Here is a 22,133-nt window from a genome sequence, read left to right as displayed (position 1 = left end):
ACTCTTCCAGCCACCTTTCCACGCACCACTGCCCATAAAATATAATCCGAAACCAGACTCCCCCGCTGATTCGGAATACAGTTCCAAATCCTCGTTCGATACTTCTGCCTCCTGCATCATACAGACTCCATTAAAGGAATCTAAAAAACTCTCCCAAACCCCCAGTTCGTCCTTCACTGCTTGCATGACTCGAATGAAATGATGCCTTGCCTTTACCCCTATGGTTCTAGCTGACAGTCTACGGATGAACGTCCGACCCATCGGTATCACCCGGCATGCGAAATTAAGGGAACCTATCAAGGATTGCATCTGCCTCAAGGTCACTTTAACCGAGCCGCGGACCATCCTAACCAGTTCCCTCAACCAAAACTACTTTCTCGGCCGGCAACCACGACACCATGTCCACTGAATCTAATTCTATGCCCAAGAAAGTAAGCCTGGTGACCGGCCCCTCTGTTTTGTCCTGCGCAATGGGCACTCCGAAAGACCTAGCTACCTCCAAGAAACCTGTTAACTGATACTGATAGACGCTGGACCTGCTCGGCCCAGAAGCAAGAAATCATCTTAAGTAATGTAACATGTCTTTGCAATCGTTGTACTGCATCATGGCATATTGGATGAAAGTGCTAAAGGCCTTGAAGAGTGCACACGAAATCGTGCAACCCCATTGGCAAAACATCGATCTACAAAATAACCTCCTTCGAAATAAAAACCCAATAGAGGGAAACTCAGTGGATTAATTGGTAACAGCCAGAAAGCAGATTCTATGTCCGCTTTTACTAGCAAAGCCCCCAGCCGAGCACTGTGCACCAAAGCTATCGCCTCGTCAAAAGAAGCATATTTCACTGTGCACTCATGTTTCGGGATAAAGTCATTTACCGATGAGCCTGCTGGGTACGATAAATTCAGGATCAACCTAAACTTACCTGGGACCTTCTTTGGGATGACCGCCAACTGTGACGAATGCATCCTGTAAAAAGGCCGAACATCGAAAGGCCCCACCACCCTCCCTAATTGGATTTCCACCTGTAACTTTTCACGCACTACATCCGCCATTCTATGCACTGACCTGGAATTCCTCGCCCTCCCCCTGCTCCCCGGACCCACGTATGGAATAAGGAACCCTACAGTAAATCCCACCCTCAGCAAAGAAGCAGCCTCTAAGTTTGGATACCACCGCAAACTCTCCTTTAAAGCAGGGAGCTTGATCGGTGACTCCACCTTTTGATACAAGATTTCATATTTTACTGCCCTTGTTGAGGGGGGGGGGAGATCGTTCACAGGTGCAAACGATCCCCCCCCCCGCACCTTGCGAGCACTTAATGGCCGGATGTGCCCCGCCGCAAGAGGTGCATGCATGCCTGAATTTACATTCGGGGAAACAAGCACGTAAGCTTGTTGAACCTCCAGCAGAGGTCCGATCCGCTCCCGGTGGCTTTGCTTCCTGGTTCGCTCTTGCGATTAATTCCTGAACCTCGAAAGGACCCACCCTTACTGCCCCCAACACCGTAACCCGCTGTGCTACTGCTCGCCCCGCCCCTACGCTTCTGCTAGTCCTTACACCCTTGTTTGTAATCTGAGTACGGCACAGATGAATGTCCTGCGTACCCCAGGACATAAACTTATTCCCTGCCATTTTGTCACGGAACGTTTCGTCTTAGTTGAGCCAAGTCCAACCTTCGTAATCCTTGAAAGTCCCTAAAATGCTGTCCGCTTAGGACAGCAAAACCCCATACTGAGTGGGATCAAAATGACTGAACAACGCTGGCTAATTGTAAAAAAAACACTGGACCCAGTTAACTATATTCTTTGAAATTTTTGGGCCAGCCCTGTCTCTTTTGGCCTTCTTTTTGTGCTTCCTTCCGCCCCTTCTACCCTCTAACAGCTTAAAAATATTTACAAATTTACACCTGCGAATACGCTTAACTAGGCACTTAGGCACTCTTCCCACAATTCAGTTAAGGAATCCAGTGCTGGTCTGCTGGGTGTCCCATGTCTTGCCTGGGACCCTCTGCTAATGCTGTGCGCTGTCCCGGCCCTAAATCTCTCGAACTCGTAGAGGAGGAAGACTAACTAGAAGAGCTGCTGACCTGTGACCTTTTTTTTTCCTGGCATGCCCTCTACTGTCGCGCACTCCTCCCCCCCCCCACCTGTTCCCACTCCTGATGCGCCGCTGCTCCGTACTTCAGCTGCACACCCCTTCGAAGCTGTCCTTCTGTTCCTCGAGTCATCACGCCGTGCCTGGCACTTCCGATCTCTCCACAACTCTTGACGTGACGTCCCTGGGACCATGTCGTCCTTCGCACCTGTGAACGATCCCCCCCCCCCAGCACCGTACAACCCCCTGCCTACTAGCAGTGCCACTGAGGTACAAAACTAGCACCCCTGGTAAGCCCACTTCTGGTGCTCCGCTCTCTGCCCTCCCCCCGGGGCTCGTCCCTCAACCACTCCTCTACTGGAAATACCTCCTCCCCAAGGTGAACGTCCATTTGCGATTGCCAGCCCCAAAAACCCTCCCTGCCCCCGGGAGCCCAGGTAATGGCTCAAAATGTCTGCCACCAAAACAGCTGGGAGGTCTCCCCTCACCCCTTCTCTATCCAAGGAAAGGGCCGGGGAACCTGGGGGGGGCGGGGCCCTACCCTGCCCTGGGTGCACTATGCTCTTTCGCCAGACCCTCCCCCCGCCTTCAGTCTGCCTTGGGTGCCACCACTCTTCCTGGGCAACATCAAGCTAGGTGGAGAGAACATTGCACAAATCTCATCTTTGGGTGAGTTTCCTCACTCCGAAGGTCATCAAATCTTCACAAGAGAGCACTGTTCTGTTCGTACGTCTCACGTTGAATATCAAAGTGGCTCCTAACCCCCTACATTAACATCTAAACCTCACCTCGAGTTACTAGGTGGGCCTCTCATAGGGATACAAATACCTATCTAGGGAGAGGACATTATGGCTAGTCTCAGTCTCTCTCTCTCTCTTTCCCATTAACAATGGTCCCCCAGTGGTTTATGCAGGCGATACAATGGGTCTGCCATGTATTGCAAAGTGTGAAAATGTTATCACAATTTGCACTAACTTAGTGCTTCACATAGGTATTAGTGCAAATTGCGATAAACTGTCTATTTGCATAAAACATGCCCCTTTTGCTATTGCATGCGATACTTATCGCATTTTGATAAATCCAGGCCTCTCTTCTCTCTTCCTCATTGCTTAGGGATGATGTTGCAATTTCATTGGCCACCTTCTGCCACCTCTTTCCCCCGCCCCCCCCCCCCCACGTTTAAATATCTGATGCTGCATGACCTGAATTTCTCACTTAAGATCTTCTTTCTTGTCACTGCCACATGTAAGCCTCAAAAGATGACTGTACTCCTTGAGGGTGTGCTGTCTTCTCTCCATGGGGAAAACATGACACTACTTTTAGCCCAGGTACTGACATGGAAACAACATAAACAATATTTGCCCTCTAGAATTGGCTATGGTGGCATTAACACAAATGCAGGATAATGGTTTTGCTTTGGATTTCAATTATTTTTCCAAAATAAAGCTTGTGCCTACATTTGGTGGTAGTATGCACACACACCTTTAGCAGAACTTTAAGAAACGCCATATGTTTTTGAAAAGGTTATCTGGGATTGGCAAGCCATCTCTGACTTCTAGGTTTTCAATGCAGGTGGACCCTGCTGTTTGTGGCATGGGGCATCCAAATTTGAAGCCCAGTGCGCCTTCATTTCCTGTATTTGCATTTCTCTCCCCTCTGCACCCACTTCATTCCTCCCATCTCTCGTTTGCAAAGCAGACACTGCTGTGCCAATCCTCCAGCCAAGATGGCATGAGCTGCAGCTCCTTACCGACCCTGCTACAAGTAGCACCTTCAGTGAGTTCCTATAGCGTTGAAGAATAGATGTGAGGAGAGGACTGGGAATCTGGCCCCAGCTTCACATATGGTAGCACACAGAATTGCTAGGGGGCTGTTGGGCCAAAATAATTTTACTGCCTTTTTTTTTTTTTCTTTTTCCTGGCTCTGGCGTACCATGCATATTTGAACGTGGATTTGATCATATTTTAGGGTGGGAGGAGGACATCCTGAGGCAATCAACCCATTATAGGCAGGGCCAGTGCATGGGTATTAGGCACCCCAGGCAAACTTTCAGCCTTACGTGGCACCCCCCCTCCCCCTCTGGCCAGCAGGCTGAGAACCAGGAAAGCCAGGGTTCAAATTTATTTCTCCCATTGATACTACTTGTTCTCTTTGCCAAGTCCTTCCATTGCTTCAAATACAAAGTTATATTGTACGCCAGCTGGGATAGTGAGATGCTTACTGTATCTGATAAAACTTGCCTTAAACTTGGATTTGGAAAGGCAAATAAGTCCAAATGAATGTTATTTCTGATTTCTGGGGGTAGACTGGAAATTCATAAAAATGAATAAAACACTTTTTTTTTTTTTAAATCTGTATCATATGGCTAAAAGTGAAATGGCTGGCTGACTTAAATTAGGATCTTCTCTCACTACACAAAAAAAGACACATTCCTTCCATTACCAGGTACTGGCGGGCCAATACAGTAACAGTGCACTCCGGAGCGCACTATTAACCCTCTATTGGATGAGCGTTTGACACGCTAGTGTTACCCCCCTTATTCAGTAAGGGGCCAGGAAAAGAGTGTCCAACCCCCTGACCCTAATAGCGCCCGCAACATGCAGAAAAAGACCATATGGCCTATCTACTCTGCCCATCCGTCCAACTTATCCAGCCCTTACAACTTTCATCCCTTCAATTTCTCTAATTTAAAAATGCCCCTTCTTGATTAAACAATATTTGCCCCTGCCCCCCAAAAGAGAAGATTTAATTAAAAAACAACAAAACCATTTCTTCTGTAGTTTCAGGCTTAGTGGGAGCCATTTGGGGTGCAGTGGGGGATGTACATTTAGTAGGAGGTTTGGAAGGAATCCTTCCTCATCCCCCTCCCCCCATTCATTTTGACTGGCTTGAATTTGCTCTCTGACAGAACTGGCAGGGCATGGGTGTACCTTGAGCCTGATTTTATGTTTTAGGAGGGAGGGAAGAGGCTTCTAAGAAAACTAAAATGTCATGGGATAGGAGGCGATGTCCTTTCGTGGATTACAAACTGGTTAAAAGACAGGAAACAGAGAGTAGGATTAAATGGTCAATTTTCTCAGTGGAAAAGGGTAAACAGTGGAGTGCCTCAGGGATCTGTACTTGGACCGGTGCTTTTCAATATATTTATAAATTATCTGTAAAGGAATACGCGAGTGAGGTTATCAAATTTGTGGATGATACAAAATTATTCAGAGTAGTTAAATCACAAGCGGACTGTGATACATTACAGGAGGACCTTGCGAGACTGGAAGATTGGGCATCCAAATGGCAGATGAAATTTAATGTGGACAAGTGCAAGGTGTTGCATTATAGGGAAAAATAACCCTTGCTGTAGTTACACGATGTTAGGTTCCATTTTAGGAGCTACCACCCAGGAAAAAGATCTAGGCATCATAGTGGATAATACTTTAAAATCGTCGGCTCAGTGTGCTGCAACAGTCAAAAAAAGCAAACAGAATGTTAGGAATTGTTAGGAAGGGAATGGTTAATAAAATGGAAAATGTCATAATGCCTCTATATCGCTCCATGGTGAGACCGCACCTGGAATACTGTATACAATTCTGGTCGCCGCATCTCAAAAAAGATATAGTTGCGATGGAGAAGGTACAGAGAAGGGCAACCAAAATGATAAAGGGGATGGAACAGCTCCCCTATGAGGAAAGGCTGAAGAGGTTAGGGCTGTTCAGCTTAGAGAAGAGAAGGCTGAGGGGGGATATGATAGAGGTCTTTAAGATCATGAGAGGTCTCGAACGAGTAGATGTGAATTGGTTACAGTTTCGAATAATAGAAGGACTAGGGGCCATTCCATGAAGTTAGCAAGTAACACATTTTAAGACTAATCAGAGAAAATTCTTTTTCACTCAACGCACAATAAAGCTCTGGAATTTGTTGCCAGAGGATGTGGTTAGTGCAGCTGGGTTCAAAAAAGGTTTGGAAAAGTTCGTGGAGGAGCAGTCTATTAACGGCTATTAATCAAGTTTACTTAGCGAATAGCCACTACTATTAATTGCATCCGTAGCATGGGATCTTCTTAGTGTTGGGTAATTGCCAGGTTCTTGTGAGCTGCACCTGAACTTTCTTCTTGCTGGTTGCATTCAAACCTGACAAAGTTTTTTAAAAAGGAAAAAATGGTAATATTTTGTCTTAAATCATCTGTATATTTTTTTAATTAAAGCGGAAGCCGATCCAGTTGGCTGTGTTACGGTGAAGAAAATGAGAATCGGACAATCAAAAGAAGCCCTTTATTAAAAATGCCCGACTGGCGGAGTTTCGCTCTTTACATAGAGCTGCCTCAGGGGCAACTAGAAATAAATATATAAACATAGAAATTTAACACAATTAAATAATTAAAAACAATAAAATAATTAAACCCAATAAGATACATGTATAGGTGTACAAACTCAAGACATACAATAAAATCAAACATATAAATGTGTTTAGACATAAAAAATGGTGGGGCGGATTTTAAATGCCCTGCGCGCGTAAATCCGGCCGGATTTACGCACACAGGGCCCTCGCGTGCCTATTTTGCATAGGCCGCCGGCGTGCGCAGAGCCCCGGGACGCGCGTAAGTCCCGGGGCTTCGTAAAAGGGGCGTGTCGGGGGCGTTGCGGAATGACGCGGCGTTTCGGGGTGGGCCCGGGGGTGTGGCGCCGGCCCGGGGGTGTGGTCGAGGCCTCCGGACCAGCTCCCGGGTCGGGTGATGGCGCGCCAGCAGTCCGCTGGCGCGCGCAGATTTAAGTCTGCTTTCAGCAGGCGTAAATCTGCCAACAAAGGTAAGGGAGGGGTTTAGATAGGGGAGGGCGAAGGAAAGTTCCCTCCGAGGCCGCTCCGAAATCGGAACGGCCTCGGAGGGGAACAGGCAGCGCACGCGCAGGTTACACAAATGTGCACCCCCTTGCGCGCACCGACCCCGGATTTTATAAGATACGCGTGGCTACGCGCGTATCTTATAAAATCCAGCGTACTTTTGTTCGCGCGCGCGTATGTTTTTAAGATCTACCCCGGTATGTGAAGCTATTGCAAAGTCAAAATGAAACAAACAGTGTTCTTAAAAATGTGAAATATGAAATGCATTTACATGCATAAATCAAATGATGCTGGAGAGGCTGGCTTTGTGTTCATATAGATTATAATTGAAAAATGCTGAGTGTCAGGGAGTCAGTATTTATTATTAAATGACAAAAACCAAAAAAGCTGCATTAGCTGTATGAATAATGCTTACTTAGATTAGCAGGACTTAAGGTATGCCTGCAGGGCTGATGTCACAATGTCATGCAAGGACATACATTTGTACCTGAATAAAAAAATGAATGAACTGCATTGAAATCATGAACAAAATAAATCAAAAATAAATAACAAAGAAATGAAAAATTGAAAATAAATGAAATATCATGAAACAGAGACTACCTACAGAGATTGGTGTTATCCTGTTCTGTCAAGAGATTTTGCTCTGATCGCGTTGCCAACTACAGTAGCAACATTAATGATGAGAACTCCAATCAGTCTGTTTCATCGACTCGATTGAATTTATATCGCTAAAATAAATATGAATATAGGATTAATTGACTAAAAGGACTTGCTAATATAACCAGAAAAAAAGGGGGTGGAAAAGACCAATACATAAAAAAAACGAATGAACACACAAAGCTCATGAACACCTAGGGGGTAATTTTCAAAGGAGTTACGCGCATAAATGTAACTACTATTGTAGCAATTTTCAAAAGCCATTTACTCACGTAAAGTGCACTTATGCGAATAAATCCTATGGACGATTCAATGGCATATATTGTAGCAATTTTCAAAAGCCCACTTACTCGAGTTAAAGTGCATTTACATGCGTAAAACCCAGAATTTACGCATGTAAATGCTTTTTAAAATCTGCCCCTAGTGTACAAAATTGGTAACCTAAAATTACATACATAAAATCCTGCAGTGCTTTTAATATCAAAATAAATCGGTGCTACTAATCCGATGTCTAAAAAAGACAACAAGGCGGCAGATTAATTACCCTAAAGCAAACTGTTAAATATATATAAAAAATATATATTTTTTTAATATATTTTTTTATATATATTTAACAGCACTGCAGGAATTTATGTATGTAATTTTAGGTTATCAATTTTGTACACTAGGGGCCGGATTTAAAAGCCCTGCGCGCCGGCGCGCCTATTTTTGCATAGGCCGCCGGCGCGCGTAAAGCCCCGGGACGCGCGTAAGTCCCGGGGCTTTCGAAAAGGGGCGGGAGGGGGCATGTCCGGGGGCGTGCCGCGGCATTTCGGGGGTGGGCCCGGGGGCGTGGTCGAGGCCTCCGGACCAGCCCCCGGGACCGGAGGATGGAGCGGGGCTGCTGGCCGACGCGCGCAAGTTACGCCTGCTGAAAGCAGGCGTAACTTTGCCAACAAAGGTAGGGGGGGGTTAGGTAGGGGAAGGTGGGGGGAGGGCAAAGGAAAGTTCCCTCCGAGGCCGCTCCAAAATCGGAGCGGCCTCGGAGGGAACAGGCAGCGCGTGCTGGGCTCGGCGCGCGCCGGTTGCACAAATGTGCACCCCTTTGCGTGCGCCGACCCCGGATTTTTATAAGATACGTGCGGCTACGCGCGTATCTTATAAAATCCAGCGTACTGTTTGTTCGCGCCTGGTACACGAACAAACGTACGCGATCGCGCAAGTATTTAAAATCTACCCCTAGGTGTTCATAAGCTTTTTGTCAATTAATCCTGTATTCATATTTATTTTAGCAATATAGATTCAATCGAGTCGATGAAACAGACTGATTGGAGTTCTCATCATTAATGTTGCTACTGTAGTTGGCAAAGCGATCAGAACAAAATCTCTTGACAGAACAGGATAAAACCAATCTCTGTAGGTAGTCTCTGTTTCATGATATTTCATTTAATTTCAATTTTTCATTTCTTTGTTATTTATTTTTTGATTTATTTTGTTCATGATTTTCAATGCAGTTCATTCATTTTTTTATTCAGGTACAAATGTATGTCCTTGCATGACATTGTGACATCAGCCCTGCAGGCATACCTTAAGTCCTGCTAATCTAAGTAAGCATTATTCATACAGCTAATGCAGCTTTTTTGGTTTTTGTCATTTAATAATAAATACTGACTCCCTGACACTCAGCATTTTTCAATTATAATCTATATGAACACAAAGCCAGCCTCTCCAGCATCATTTGATTTATGCATGTAAATGCATTTCATATTTCACATTTTTAAGAACACTGTTTGTTTCATTTTGACTTTGCAATAGCTTCACATACCATTTTTGATGTCTAAACACATTTATGTTTGATTTTATTGTATGTCTTGAGTTTGTACACCTATACATGTATCTTAATGGTTTTAATTATTTTATTGTTTTTAATTATTTAATTGTGTTAAATTTCTATGTTTATATATTTATTTCTAGTTGCCCCTGAGGCAGATCTATGTAAAAAGCGAAATTCGGCCAGAGTCGGGCATTTTTAATAAAGGGCTTCTTTTGATCGTCCGATTCTCATTTTCTTCACTATTTTTTTTAATTAAACTGTAAGTCTTAACGCAGAATGGGTTTGTGTTTTTAGGGAAATTTTCCCATTCTAGTTGATTTTCATTTTTTTTTTTTTGAGGGAGGGGGCATCCCTATGTTCTGTATGTCATCTGTAACGAACTACTTGATTACATTGCTTTACCTTTTTTTATTCACTGCAAGCCAGGATTATTTATTTGTTTAAAGTCTTTTCTATACCTTCGTTAAGTTATATACCATCGCAACGGTTTACATGTAGGCACATAAGTAACTTTAGAGTAAGCGTACTATAGTACATTCTAACCGGTGCCATTAACTTTCGGTTACATTAAATCATAAAAATATGTACAAATGTTTAGTGATGTAGATTCTGGCCAGGTGTACCTAGAAGGTACTTTTATAGGTCAAAAAAAGATCATATTTCCTGTGTTATCTTATTACATTCATTGTGAACTCAGTATGTTAAAATATTGTAATGCACATTTATGAGAATAGTGCTGTGTACCGGTGCTCTTCTTTTATTCCAGTGTATTTTCTATTCTACGGTCTCTTTATAAAAGGCTTGTTTAAAAAGCCATGTCTTTAGACTTCTCTTGAATGTTTTGGGGTCTCTCTGTTAATCTGATCTCCAAAGGCATTGTGTTCCAGAGTGTGGGTCCTGCTAAAGACAATGCCCTCTCTCTTACCTGTGTTAGTCTCGCTGTCTTGACTGAGGGAATGGTTAAGAGAGCTTTGTTTGCTGAACGAAGGTTCCTGTGTGGTACGTGTACCCGTAGTGCAGTGTTTAGCCAGTCCGCTTTTTCATCATGTATTAGTTTATGTATGGTGCATAGTGCTTTGTATTTTATTCTTTGTTCTATGGGTAGCCAGTGAAGTTCGGCCAGAGTTTGTTATATGGTCACTTCTTCTTTTTCCAGTTAGTATTCTCGCTGCTGTGTTTTGTAGAAGTTGAAGTGGTCTTATTGTTGTATTTGGGAGTCCTAGAAAAAGTGCATTACAGTAATCGGTACTGGCGAAAACTAGTGCCTGAAGCACTGTTCTGAAATCTGCAGGAGTTAGTAACGGTTTAAGTTTTCTGAGGATCATGAGTTTAGCATAGCCTTCTTTTACTTTTAGCGATATGTGTTGTTTTAGATTAATTTCGGGGTCCATTATTATTCTTAGGTTCCTTATTTTTTTCACTTGTTCTATTTTCTGGTTATTTTTGAGTATAATTGGGGTTTGAATGATTTCAATATTTTTTCTTTCTAAGTATAGAAATTCTGTTTTTTTTCAATATTGATCACTAGTTCCATTCGGTTTAATAGTTGTTTTATAATGTCTAGGTACATGTTAGCTAGGTTTAATGTTTTTTCTATTGAGTAGAATTAATTGAATATCTGCGTAGATATAATGTATGATTCCTAATCCTGCTAATAGATGGCATAATGGAAGCATGTATATGTTAAAAAGGGTTGCGGACAAGGCTGATCCCTGCAGTACACCTGTTTCAAGATTGAATTGTCCGATAATGTGTTGTTGATCTGAACTTGAAAGAACCTGTTTTTTAGATATGAGCAGAACCAGTTTGTTTCGTTGTGTAGTCAAATCTCTTCTAGTCTTTTTAGTAGAATTTTATGGTTTACTGTGTCAAAGGCTGCTGATAAGTCTAACATTATTAGAATGTATTTTTTTTCCACTATCAAAACCTCTTAGGATGTTGTCTGTAAGTGAGAGGAGTAGAATTTCGGTACTGTAGTGTTTGTGAAATCCATGTTGTGATGGATATAGTAAGTTATTATTATCAAGGTGTTCCGCTAGTTGTTTCTGTACCGTTTTTCTATTAATTTGGCTAATAAGGGTAGATTTGAGACTGGACGGTAATTGTTTAGGATCAGGGGGTCACTGTTTTTTTTTTTTTTCCCCTTTGGTTTTATAATTACTCCTTTTAGTATATCTGGCATTGTTCCTTCTTATAAAATTTTGCAGCATAACTGCAGCTTCTCAGTCTGGGGAGGTAAATCCTCCTCAGGCCAAATCAAGCAGAGAATTGCATCATGGGATAGCATCTCTGAACATCCCCTGCATGTCAGCAGGGTGGAGATGTGGGGCCACGGATGAGGCTAGGTATCTGCACCAGCACCATGTGCAATGTTTTGAGCAAGGTGCTCTTATCTCCTGCCCCCCCCCCCCCCCTTCAGTTTAGATAACAGTTGGGTAATCCTCTGGAGTGTGTTAAGAGCATTTCTTCTTTGGAAGCTGTTCTGCCCTGCAGGGCACCTATTAACTTTATAGCCAAGGCCTGTCCTCCCAGAGATGCCTGCACATTTCTGGACAATCTGAGAATTTTACAGTTGAGGTTCTGTGAATGTGAAAGGTACTGTAGAAAATTCAAGTCGTGTGGGTGGGTTTTTTTTTTTAATTAATTTTCTGAACACTTATTGTACAGGAATCCAGTATGCAACAGTGTACTGGGTCAGCGAAGAGAAGACCGTTAAGGTGAAAGATACTCTGGACAGGAGCGGGGATGCGTACGGATTTTACAATGACACCATACAGTCCACAGGTTGGGGTGTCCTGGAGATACGAGCTGGCTATGGGACCGAACTCAGGAAAAATAAAGACATCATGTTTGCTGCCGGTTACTTGGAGGGTTATCTTACTGCTCCGTAAGTATCCTTGTAAGCCAAGAGTACTTGCCAGTGCCTGTTGCTTTCAGATGCCCTTATGGTTTGGCCTAACTGCTGGCTCTGCTGTTGATGTAGCTCTCCTAGCCTATGATGACCACCAAAGGTATGGTATGCTTAGTGGTCCATCAAAGAACAGCACAGGAAGTAACAGAGGAAGTTGCATCCTCCCAGCACAGGGGTTGCTGATGTGCATGAGCTAGGATATATATGGGCGCTCCTGGAAGGTACTGCTTGCCAAACATATTAGCTTCTGACGAATAAAAAGAGAAAAATCTGCAGGGGAGGTGGGAGAGAGAGAATCTCTAATTGCTCTAATTCTCTTACTCTCTCCCACTCAGTGTCTCTCTTTCTTGAGTGGCTCAATTTTAAATGTAATAAGGTGGTAGAACAGTTTTGGTTGGCTGTTTCTTCCCAAAAGGCTTTTGTGCAACGCCTGAGATCACTAGCCCCGGCAGCTGGCTGCATAGCTGTTCCTGGAAGGACTGTAAACTGGTGCTGGATGAATGCTTAATGTTGTAGGTCAAGCTAACTATGAATCCTGAAAAATCCTTTTATTTGGGAAGATGTGTACATTGGAGTGACTTTGAAATTTTTCAGCATGTGGGGTAGGAGGAGAGACTTTTTTTTTTTAATTTTAACCTTTTTTAGTCTTGGAGTTAAAGGTCGGTAGAGTAGAGGAATGGTAGAATTTTTAACAACAGTTGTAGTTGAGGCCTTTGTGAAGTCAAAAGGACCTGCTCATTCTGCACCCTACCAGGACATGGCCCATAAGTCAAATCACTAAGACCAGAGCTTCCCAGCCCTGTCCTGGGGACCCCTCAGCCAGTCAGGTTTTCAGGATATCCACAATGAATATTCATGAGAGAAATGTGCATATCATGGAGACTCGTGCATATTCGTTGTGGATATCCTGAAAACCTGACTGGCTGTGGTGTCTCCAGGATTGGGTTTGGGAAGCCCTACTTAAAATAAACACCTTGTGTCCCCTTCATGTTCAGTGGGTGTGGCTCCAGTGTTAACCGAGACAGCTGTTGCACTGCATAATGCCCCTCCTAAGACGCACGGAGTGCAATTCATGCTGCTTAGTAATTCAGCTTGTGTGTTTCCCTAGAAAAGGCAAATGACCGAACAAAATAAATTAATTAATACAATGCCAAAATGGGAAAGCTTAAGACTGCATTTCAGTGGAATGTGGAGGAGTAAAGGGAAAGATAGCCTGGCCCGGCTTCCATGACATTGCATGGGAGGACAAGAGAACTTGACACTTTTTTTTTTTTTTGTTTTTTTGTTTTTATCAGGAGTCACTCCCTCTGGCCCGAATGCCTCTGGGAAGCATGTTAAGGGCTGCATAAGCATGTAGGTGACTAAACCCCGTGTGGGTCAGGGGCAGAGAGAAGGCATTAAGTACAGTGTGGCATCGCCTCCCCTACTCCCCCCCCCGCCCCCCCCCAGATTTCTTTTTTTCTTTTGTTAGTTTCAAATATCAAACTGTCATAAAAGGGTTTACTGAGAGAATGTTTGGGAAAGGCTTCCGTTCACTCAACGGAGGCCCAAAGTGATAGGGGTGACTTGAATATAAGTTTTGGAATATAAGTGAATACCTTTTTAATGACCCTTTTGGACCTCCCGTGCAGTGGGGACCAGCGCTGGGATCTTGGCACCATGGAACTTCGTTCACATCTACCCAGGGGGATTTTTCCCTCTCTTAATATGATACTGTGAGAATTGTCATTTATTGATGTATTTGCTATATTGTCGTGAACCACCTCAGGTAAAACTCTTGTTTGAGAGGAATGGTATATAAGTACGGCTTAACATAATCTCCCTCCTTTTTTAATATTTGGTTTTTTAGGCACATATACAACCAGTTAACAAACCTGTATCCGCAACTGATTAAAGATGCCTCAATGCGTAAGCCAGTCGAAGACTTCTTGTGGTACGTAGCTTGGAATTAGTAACATGGATCCCCTGCTGTTACCTTTGTCAAATTTCATTTCTTTTGTTAAGATGTGATTACTTTTTTTTTTTTTTTGTGAACTAGAATGCTTATGATCATTCGTTCTTTCATGGGTAACATGGTTATATGTGTGTGTTTCATGTTACAAAACAAAATGGAATTTTTAAAATCTTATCAGTTTTGTTGGCAGGTTTAGTCACAAATGTAAAACTTGCAGCATCATCATACTTGAGTTTTGATAAGGTTGCCTATTAGATTCCATACAGAAGGTGTTATCAAACTGTGTAGAAAACCACAGCGCCTTTTTTTTTTTTTTTTTTTTTTTTACAAGAAGGCATGATGTGGGCTACATTGTGTTCATATGGCTCATTAACTTAATAGGGGAATACGGGACACTATAGAAACCTTCCCCAGCTATGTGTGTGAGGATCAGGACAGAACATGAGGAGGGGGGGGGGAGAAATGGGAAGAGATGTGAGAAATGAAACAAATGAGAGACAGTGAGATGGTTAATACATAAGAATAGCCCTGCTGGGTCCATCGAGCCCAGCATCCTGTCTCCAACAGTGGCCGTCCAGGTCACAAGCACCTGGCAGGATCCCATAAAGTAGATCTGTTTCCTGTTACTCATTCCCAGGGATAGCAATAGCGTTCTTCAGTCTACCTGGCTAATAATGTGCTATGGACTTTTCCTCTAGGAACTTGTCCAAACCTCTTTTAAATCCCGCTATGCTAATGTCCTTGATCAAGTCCTCTGGCAACAGATTCCACAGCTTGGTAGTGCACTGGGTGAAACAGTACTTTCTATGATCTCTTTTAATCTGTTAGTTGTTAGTTTCATGGAGTGTCCCCTTGTTTGAAAGGGTAACTAACTGTCCCTTTTTTTACCCATTCCACCCCACTCAAGATTTTATAAACTTCTATCATGTCCCCTTCTCAGCTGTCTCTTTTCCAAGCTGAAAAGCCATAGCCTATGCAGCCTCTCATCATAGGAGAACCATTCCAGCCCCTTTATCATTGTTGCCCTCCTCTGTGCTTTTTTTTTTTTTTTCTAATTCTGCTATTTTTATTTTTTTTTTTTTTAAGAGGGGTGACCAGAACCGCACTCTATGTTCAAGGTGCGGTCATACAGAGGCAATATGATGATTTCCTATTTATTCTCCATTCCTTTCTGGATCATTCCTAACATTCTAATTGCTTTTTTGACCACTTCCGTGCACTGAGCAGAGAACTCAAAGGCCCTTGAGTGGTGACTCCCAAGACAGAGCCCAACATCGTGTACCTGTAGTTGGGATCATTTTTCCATGTGTGCATCATTTTGCACTTTTCCACATTTAAATTTAATCTGCCAGTAGCCCAGTCTCCTAGTTTCCCAAGTTCCCTCTGCAGTACCTTGCTTTTGTTGATGATGTTTTAACAGCCAGCAATCATGTTGCCTTCCTTCCACCTTTCTTAATCTGTGGAATACATCTGGACTGCGCTTTTAAGATTGTTTATAAATACTATGTCCACATCTGTTGCACACTTTTAACTTTTGTAGCAGCACCTTTCAGTTTTTTAAACTATTTTTCTCATTTTATCAATGTCTTCCTTTCTAAAGTTTAGCGCTAGACCCATGGATTTCCTTATTGTCAATTGGTAGGAGCACTGGACGGCCGGCGCCATCTTTAAAAATGGCGCCGGCCGTCCAATGCTCCTACCATGTGACAGGGGCCGGCCAATGGCACGGTTACCCTGTCACATGGTAAGGGCAAAGGGCCATCTGTGCCATTTTTATTAGTGGCAGCCGATGGCCCGAGAGCGGGAGATCGCTCCCGGGGCCCACTGGACCACCAGGTAATTTTAAAACGTTTTTGGGGGGGGGGGGGCGGGAGGGTGGTAGAGGCTAAGGGAGTGGTTTTAAAGGGTCGGGGTGGGTTTTTAGGTTGTGTCCTAACTCCCGTTAGTGTGCACTAACCCGATTTAATGATTTTTTCACGATAAATAAGTGGAATTTCTATTGTATCGCACTCTTTAACGATTCATGACTATTTAAAAAATATCGGACGATATTTTAAATCGTCAAAAAACGATTCACATCCCTACTAAAAATAGGACTAGAAAAGCTTGTTCCATATGACATGGAGCCAGTTGGCAACCCAACACCAGTTGCCATTGCTTTTGGCAAAAAAGTACAGTAAAACAATAAACAAGTGCTATTATAGAATGAGTGTCTCTCACTGATTTTTAGATTCTTTGGGTTTGGCCATCATATGGTTGCCATGTTGGCTTAACCAAATCAGGACTTTACATGGGAATGCATTAATGTGAAATTTCTATCCTGGAAGGTTTCCAGTTTTTTTCATTTGAAAATTATCTGAAAATATTCACATGCAGTGATTACTAGTTTAAAGATTCCAAAAGCCAGTGGAACTGTTATAGCATTAGTTCTTAAAAATAAAATTCATTTTTCAACCAAAAATATTAAAGAGTGGGCCTTACACATTCTTTCAGCATTGAGTCTTCATACATTTTGTTTTGTCATCACCTAAATTTTCCTCTGTCTTCTGGAAGGAAAAAAAATTCAGCAGACACATTCTGCAAGTAAAAGCATGTGCTAATGGCATTTTGGAAACTTTTTTTTTTTTTGCCTGATTTTTTTTTTTTTATTTTATTTTATTTTTTTATTTTGAGCTATTGGGCAAAAATCAAAAAGTGCAGGGAAGTGTTTGCGTTCCCTGTGACTTTAGGAAGGGAGAAAACATTTGGAAGCATCTCTTATCCAAGACTTTAAGCTTTCAGAATGGTGCCAGCAAACTGATTTTCAGTCTTTTGCACTTTTTTTTTTTCCCCTTGAACTTTTGCTCAAAACTTTTAAAATCTAACTTCCCAAAGTATTGTGTGATGTACCATACATATTCCTAAGTGCACTGTTTTACCATTTGAAAAAAAGTTCCATTCCCCTGATTTTAATGTGTTTTTGGTTTGTTTTTGCTTAGTTCAGCACACTGTTTCTGCTATATTGGAAGTCCTAGCATGGATCTGTTATAGCAAGTTCAATTATTTGGTCTTTCTCCACTCCCCCCTCTGTCCCAGTGCCATCTATAGAACTACTGGTCAGGTGCTTCTAGAACGCCTGTCTCTGTACCTTCACAGGAACCAGTATCAGTGGACCAAAAAGCAAACAGAACTCCACAAAGATGACCCCTTCTGGCAACATGCAGGCTATGTTATAGCCCAACTGGATGGACTGTGTGATGGAGCAGCGGAGTGGGCGAAAAGCCATGCCAAAAAGGTAAAGGTAACCTAAATGCCCTCCTTCAGTCTGTTGCATTACTCTGAACTGCAGGAAGGTTAACCAAGGAGGATGAGATGTAATATCAGGTTTTATGAGGGGGAGGGTGTGTGTTTTTTGTTTTTTTTTGTGCTAAGCAATATGGAGGCTGTTCTCTAGTCCAGCGGTTCTCAACCGGTGCGTTGCGACACACTAGTGTGTCGCCAAGCACCGGCAGGTGTGTCGCGTGGCTCCCGGTCCCTCCCGCTGCTCGTTCTTCCCTGCTGCCGTTGCCGCTGGGCTATCAGCACGTTCAAGCCCAGCGGGAACGGCAGCGGTGCAAAAAAAAAAAGCTGTGGCATCCGCGGCTGCCCTTTTCTTCTTCCCGCACCTGCATTCCCCCCCTGGACCCAGAACAGGAAGTGGTGCGCGGGAAGAAGAAAGGCCGTGCCGCAAGAGAACCCACGCCTCGCACGCCATCACGGCACACATGGGGAAGCGCTGCTGCGGCCGTATGGCCAACCGGTCTTCCGTTCGGGGGGGGAGCAGAAGCGCCGCGCGCAGCTTCCGCTTCCTCCCCCCAATGCAGGAAGATCAGCTGCCTCTCCTGCTGCCACCGGCCTCCTGCTATCTTCGGGCGTCGGGCCGTATGGTCCGCCGATCTTCCTGCTTGGGGGGGGGGGGAGGGAGGAAGCGGACGTTGTGCACTGCGCTTCCGCTACCCCCCCCCCCCCCCCGACAGGAAGTTCGGACGCCCGAAGATAGCAGGAGTCCGGTGGCAGCAGGAGAGGCAGCTGATCTTCCTGCTCTGGGGGGAGAAAGCGGAAGGGAAAGGAGAGAGCAGCATGAGCCTCCCGCGATCGATGGAATTCTTCCTTCTTGGCCTGCGGGGGCTGGAGGAGGAGGAGCAGAGGAAGTGAGTGACAGAAAGAGAGAGAAACAGCCAGCCAGCCTGTGTGTAAGTGAGAGAATGTATTTGATCGAGAGTATGTGTGTGATTGAGAGAAACTGGTCAGAGAGCTGATGTATGTATATATGTGAGAGACAATGAAAGTGACTGCTCAAGGAGATGACTGATGTGTATGTGAGAGTGTGAGACAGTCAGGGATGTGTGTGTGTGTGTGAGAGAGAGAGAGAGAAAGCATGGAAGTGAGAAATCTGGGTATGTGAGAAAGCATGGGAGTAAGAAGCCTGGTGTTGTGGGGGTGTATGTGAAAGAAAGCATGGGAGTGAGAAGCCTGATTATGTGAGAGAGAGCATGGGAGTGGGAAGCCTGTGTGTGTGCATGTATATGAGAGAGACTGGTTGGTAAGGTGACTGGTGTGTATGTGAATGTGAGAGAGAGAATGTGATTCAGGGAATGAGAAGCCTATGCACGTGGAGAGCGAGCATGGAAATGAGAGAGAGACTGGGTGTGTGTGTGTGTGTGTAACAGAGAAAGTGATTATGGGAATGAGAAGCCTGTGCATGTGAAGAGAATGAGCATGGGAGTGAGAACCTGGGTGTGTGTGAGACACAGCATGGGAGGGAGAAGCCTGTGTATGTAAGACAGAACATGGAAGTGGGAAGCCTGTGTGTGTGTGTGTATGCATGAGAGAGATCAGGTGACTGGTGTGTGTTTGTGTGTATGTGAGAGAGAGAAAGAAAGTGATTATGGGAATAAGAAGCCTGTGCATGTGAAGAGTGAGCATGGGAGTGAGAAAGCTGGGAGTGTGTGAGATACAGCATGGGAGTGAGAAGCCTGTATATCTGAAAGAGAACATGGGAGTGGGAAGCCTGTGTGTGTGTGTATGCATGAGAGAGATCAGGTGACTGGTGTGTGTGTGTATGTGGGAGAGAAAGAAAGTGATTATGGGAATGAGAAGCCTGTGCATGTGGAGAGAACAAGCTTGGGAGTGAGAGACTGGTGAGTGTATGTGAGAAAGAGAAAGTGATTATGAGAGTGAGAAGCCCATATATGTAAGTGGAACACGGGAGTGGGAAGCCTGTGTGTGTGTATGGCATGAGAGAAACTGTTCAGGAAGGTGACTGGTGTGTTTGTCAAAGACTGGGAGATGATTGGTGTGTGAGAGACAGAAACTGGTCATGGGGGCATGACTGGTATGGTGTGTGTGTGTGAGAGACATGGGCCCTAAGGAAGAGGACCATGAGTATAGAGCTTAGCCACTACTGCTGCTTCTGGTGTGTGCTACAGCCTGCATGGAAGAGGAGTAGGAGAGCTGTTGGAGGGGGTAAGTAAAGGTGGCTTTTTAAGTTTATTTTTCTTGATTGACTGCTATTTTAATTATTTAATATTATGTGATGTGTCTGCTTTTTTTGAAATATTTTATTGGTGTTTGGAGAATTTTTAATAGTTTTTATGAGTTTTTTAATTGTTGGATGTTATTCTGTTCATAGTTGTTGTGAAACATTTATTCTGCTTATTAGTATAGTTTTACAATTATTTCTGTGTGGGGATCTATAGCTGCTTGCTAGTTCTGTTTTCCTAATAAGAGGTGTATTGGTTTTTAGGACCTGATTTAATATTTGTAGTGTTGCCTTTTCATAGATAGGGTTGCTCCTGTTTGAGTGTATTCCATAATACAGGTGTAACTGTGTGTGGATTAGTTTATGTGCATTACTACACATCCTGGGAGTATGTTAGGTCGGTTCTGTGTCTGTTACAGAGATATTTTACTAGCATGTAAGTGTTTTATCAGTCTTATTTGTTGCGTTTTCTCAAGAGGACATGCATTGGTGGTAAACTGCTGTCTTTTCATAAGTAGGGCTATTGAGCCTGAAAGTAGAAGGAGTTTGAGTTGCTGTTACTGAGATGACACCAGAACCAGAATATCTTTTTTGTAGAGTGAGTTGAATGGGGAATGTCATAATTCTGCTTTACATCCATTATTGTGGATCAGGGGGGTTCCCGTGGATGCAAACTGTACATTTACATCTAGCCCTGTGACGATCATGGGTCAGTGTGTCACGCATGTGAGAACCATCTGTCAGGTGTGTCCCGACAGAAAAAAGGTTGAGAACCACTGCTCTAGTCTAAGACCCTTTGGATGATCAGTTTTTGAATTCAAAAGATCCATTCTTGTTCTTCATCTAATTGCTTCAAATGGTTTCCCCCTTGTCAACTAACGTGTATTATCTAAGGAATGTACAATACATGAAAAATGTTCCACCATCAGCACTTTTGATCTGAGAAATTGAATACAGCTTTTGCACTCTACTAATCTTGTAAGTACTGTCTGTTTAGTTTTACCTACAGTATATAATATATCTCACAGGGATATTCTATAAAATAGATTATATAACAGGATTTCCAATTAGTAAAATAAAAGGCAGGTTAATATGATCTGTTTTAGTAATAAATGAATCTCCTTTAACAGTAATCTTGCACATACTACAGTTTCCACATGCATAATGACCCGTAGCACTCAGATGTTTGTTAGATATTGTCATATCCAAATTAATCCATTGTTCCTTCAAATTTTTTTCACTAGGAAAAAGCAAATCTAAGAAGTGCTGAGAAAATGTGATAGATCCCCCAATACTGCCCAATGTATTCTAAATGTATGCTGATAATTAAAAGTTGCAGTCAAATGTCTTGACACCCAAGCTTGAAATACAGATGACTCTCTGATTTTGAAGACTAAGATCTCTATTTATTTAGGCATTTTATATACTGTCATTCCAAATGTAGATCACAACTGTTTACAAGATCTGCATACACATTCGATGTCAACGATCACATACTGTTAAATAAGTATTTTGTAATTTTTAACCTATTATTGATCTTATAGTTACTTATATTTACTTTGTTAAACTGTTACACTGTATTTTGTCTTCAAAAGATTAACTGGAGACACTTTTGTTATATGTAAACAGATGTGAAATTCTGAATCGAATGTCGGTATAGAAAAACAAATAAATACTGTGGGTTAGCATTCACCTTCTAGTTCAACACCGCAAAGTAAACATGTTCTTGTTCAAAATCATAAGTATTTTAGGAAATTACACTAACATAGTAGTCAACTATTTAATTTCACTATAGGAGGGCCAGCTAACAGCTCAAGGTGAGGTTTTTGTGGTGGTTTAGGGTTTTGGGGCCAGTTTGAGATGCAGAGAGAGATGTACGAACAACTCATTTGGAGTGAGGAAAGTCTGACAAAGATGAGATGTTCTCTTGCCCTAGCTTGATGGAATCTATAACAGGGTACTATCAAGCTAGGGCGAGAGAACATTGTAGAAATCTCAACATCGTCTTCTCCTTATCTCCAAGGATTGCATTATAAATAACTTTTTTTTTTTTTTTTTTTTTAATAATTTTCTCAACCCATTGAAAATGTAATTGAGAAAAGCATCTCTTCCTGATTGGAAGCCAAGCTACAAGATATTGCTAGCCAGACATGGTCATGACTATAAGCAGGGCTATTTTGTACCACACAGCAAAAATACTGCACATGGACAAATGTCCATGTGCAGTATTTTTAAACAAGCCAATCAATAACTGCTTCTATTTTTGTCTGATAGTCTGCACTCTGTGGCCATCTGTTTCAGCTTCCAACACATCAATGTCCATTGTAGTGTATTTAAATAAATGCAGACGACTTCAGCCCTTTTTATGAT

At 43.0% G+C, this 22,133-nt stretch overlaps 1 protein-coding gene across 1 annotated transcript in view; it reads left to right on the top strand.

Moving 5' to 3' along the window:
• The window catches only part of PLBD1 (phospholipase B domain containing 1), a 68,167-nt gene that overhangs the window by 7,120 nt on the left and 38,914 nt on the right, over positions 1–22,133 (top strand). The window contains 3 exon segments of the mRNA XM_029590348.1: positions 12,066–12,285; positions 14,159–14,242; positions 17,399–17,537. Coding sequence (XP_029446208.1) covers positions 12,066–12,285; positions 14,159–14,242; positions 17,399–17,537 — 443 coding nt within the window.

Source organism: Rhinatrema bivittatum, chromosome 2 (genome assembly GCF_901001135.1).
Source record: "Rhinatrema bivittatum chromosome 2, aRhiBiv1.1, whole genome shotgun sequence".
NCBI lineage: Eukaryota > Metazoa > Chordata > Amphibia > Gymnophiona > Rhinatrematidae > Rhinatrema > Rhinatrema bivittatum.
This window is presented reverse-complemented; position numbering and strand designations above follow the sequence as displayed.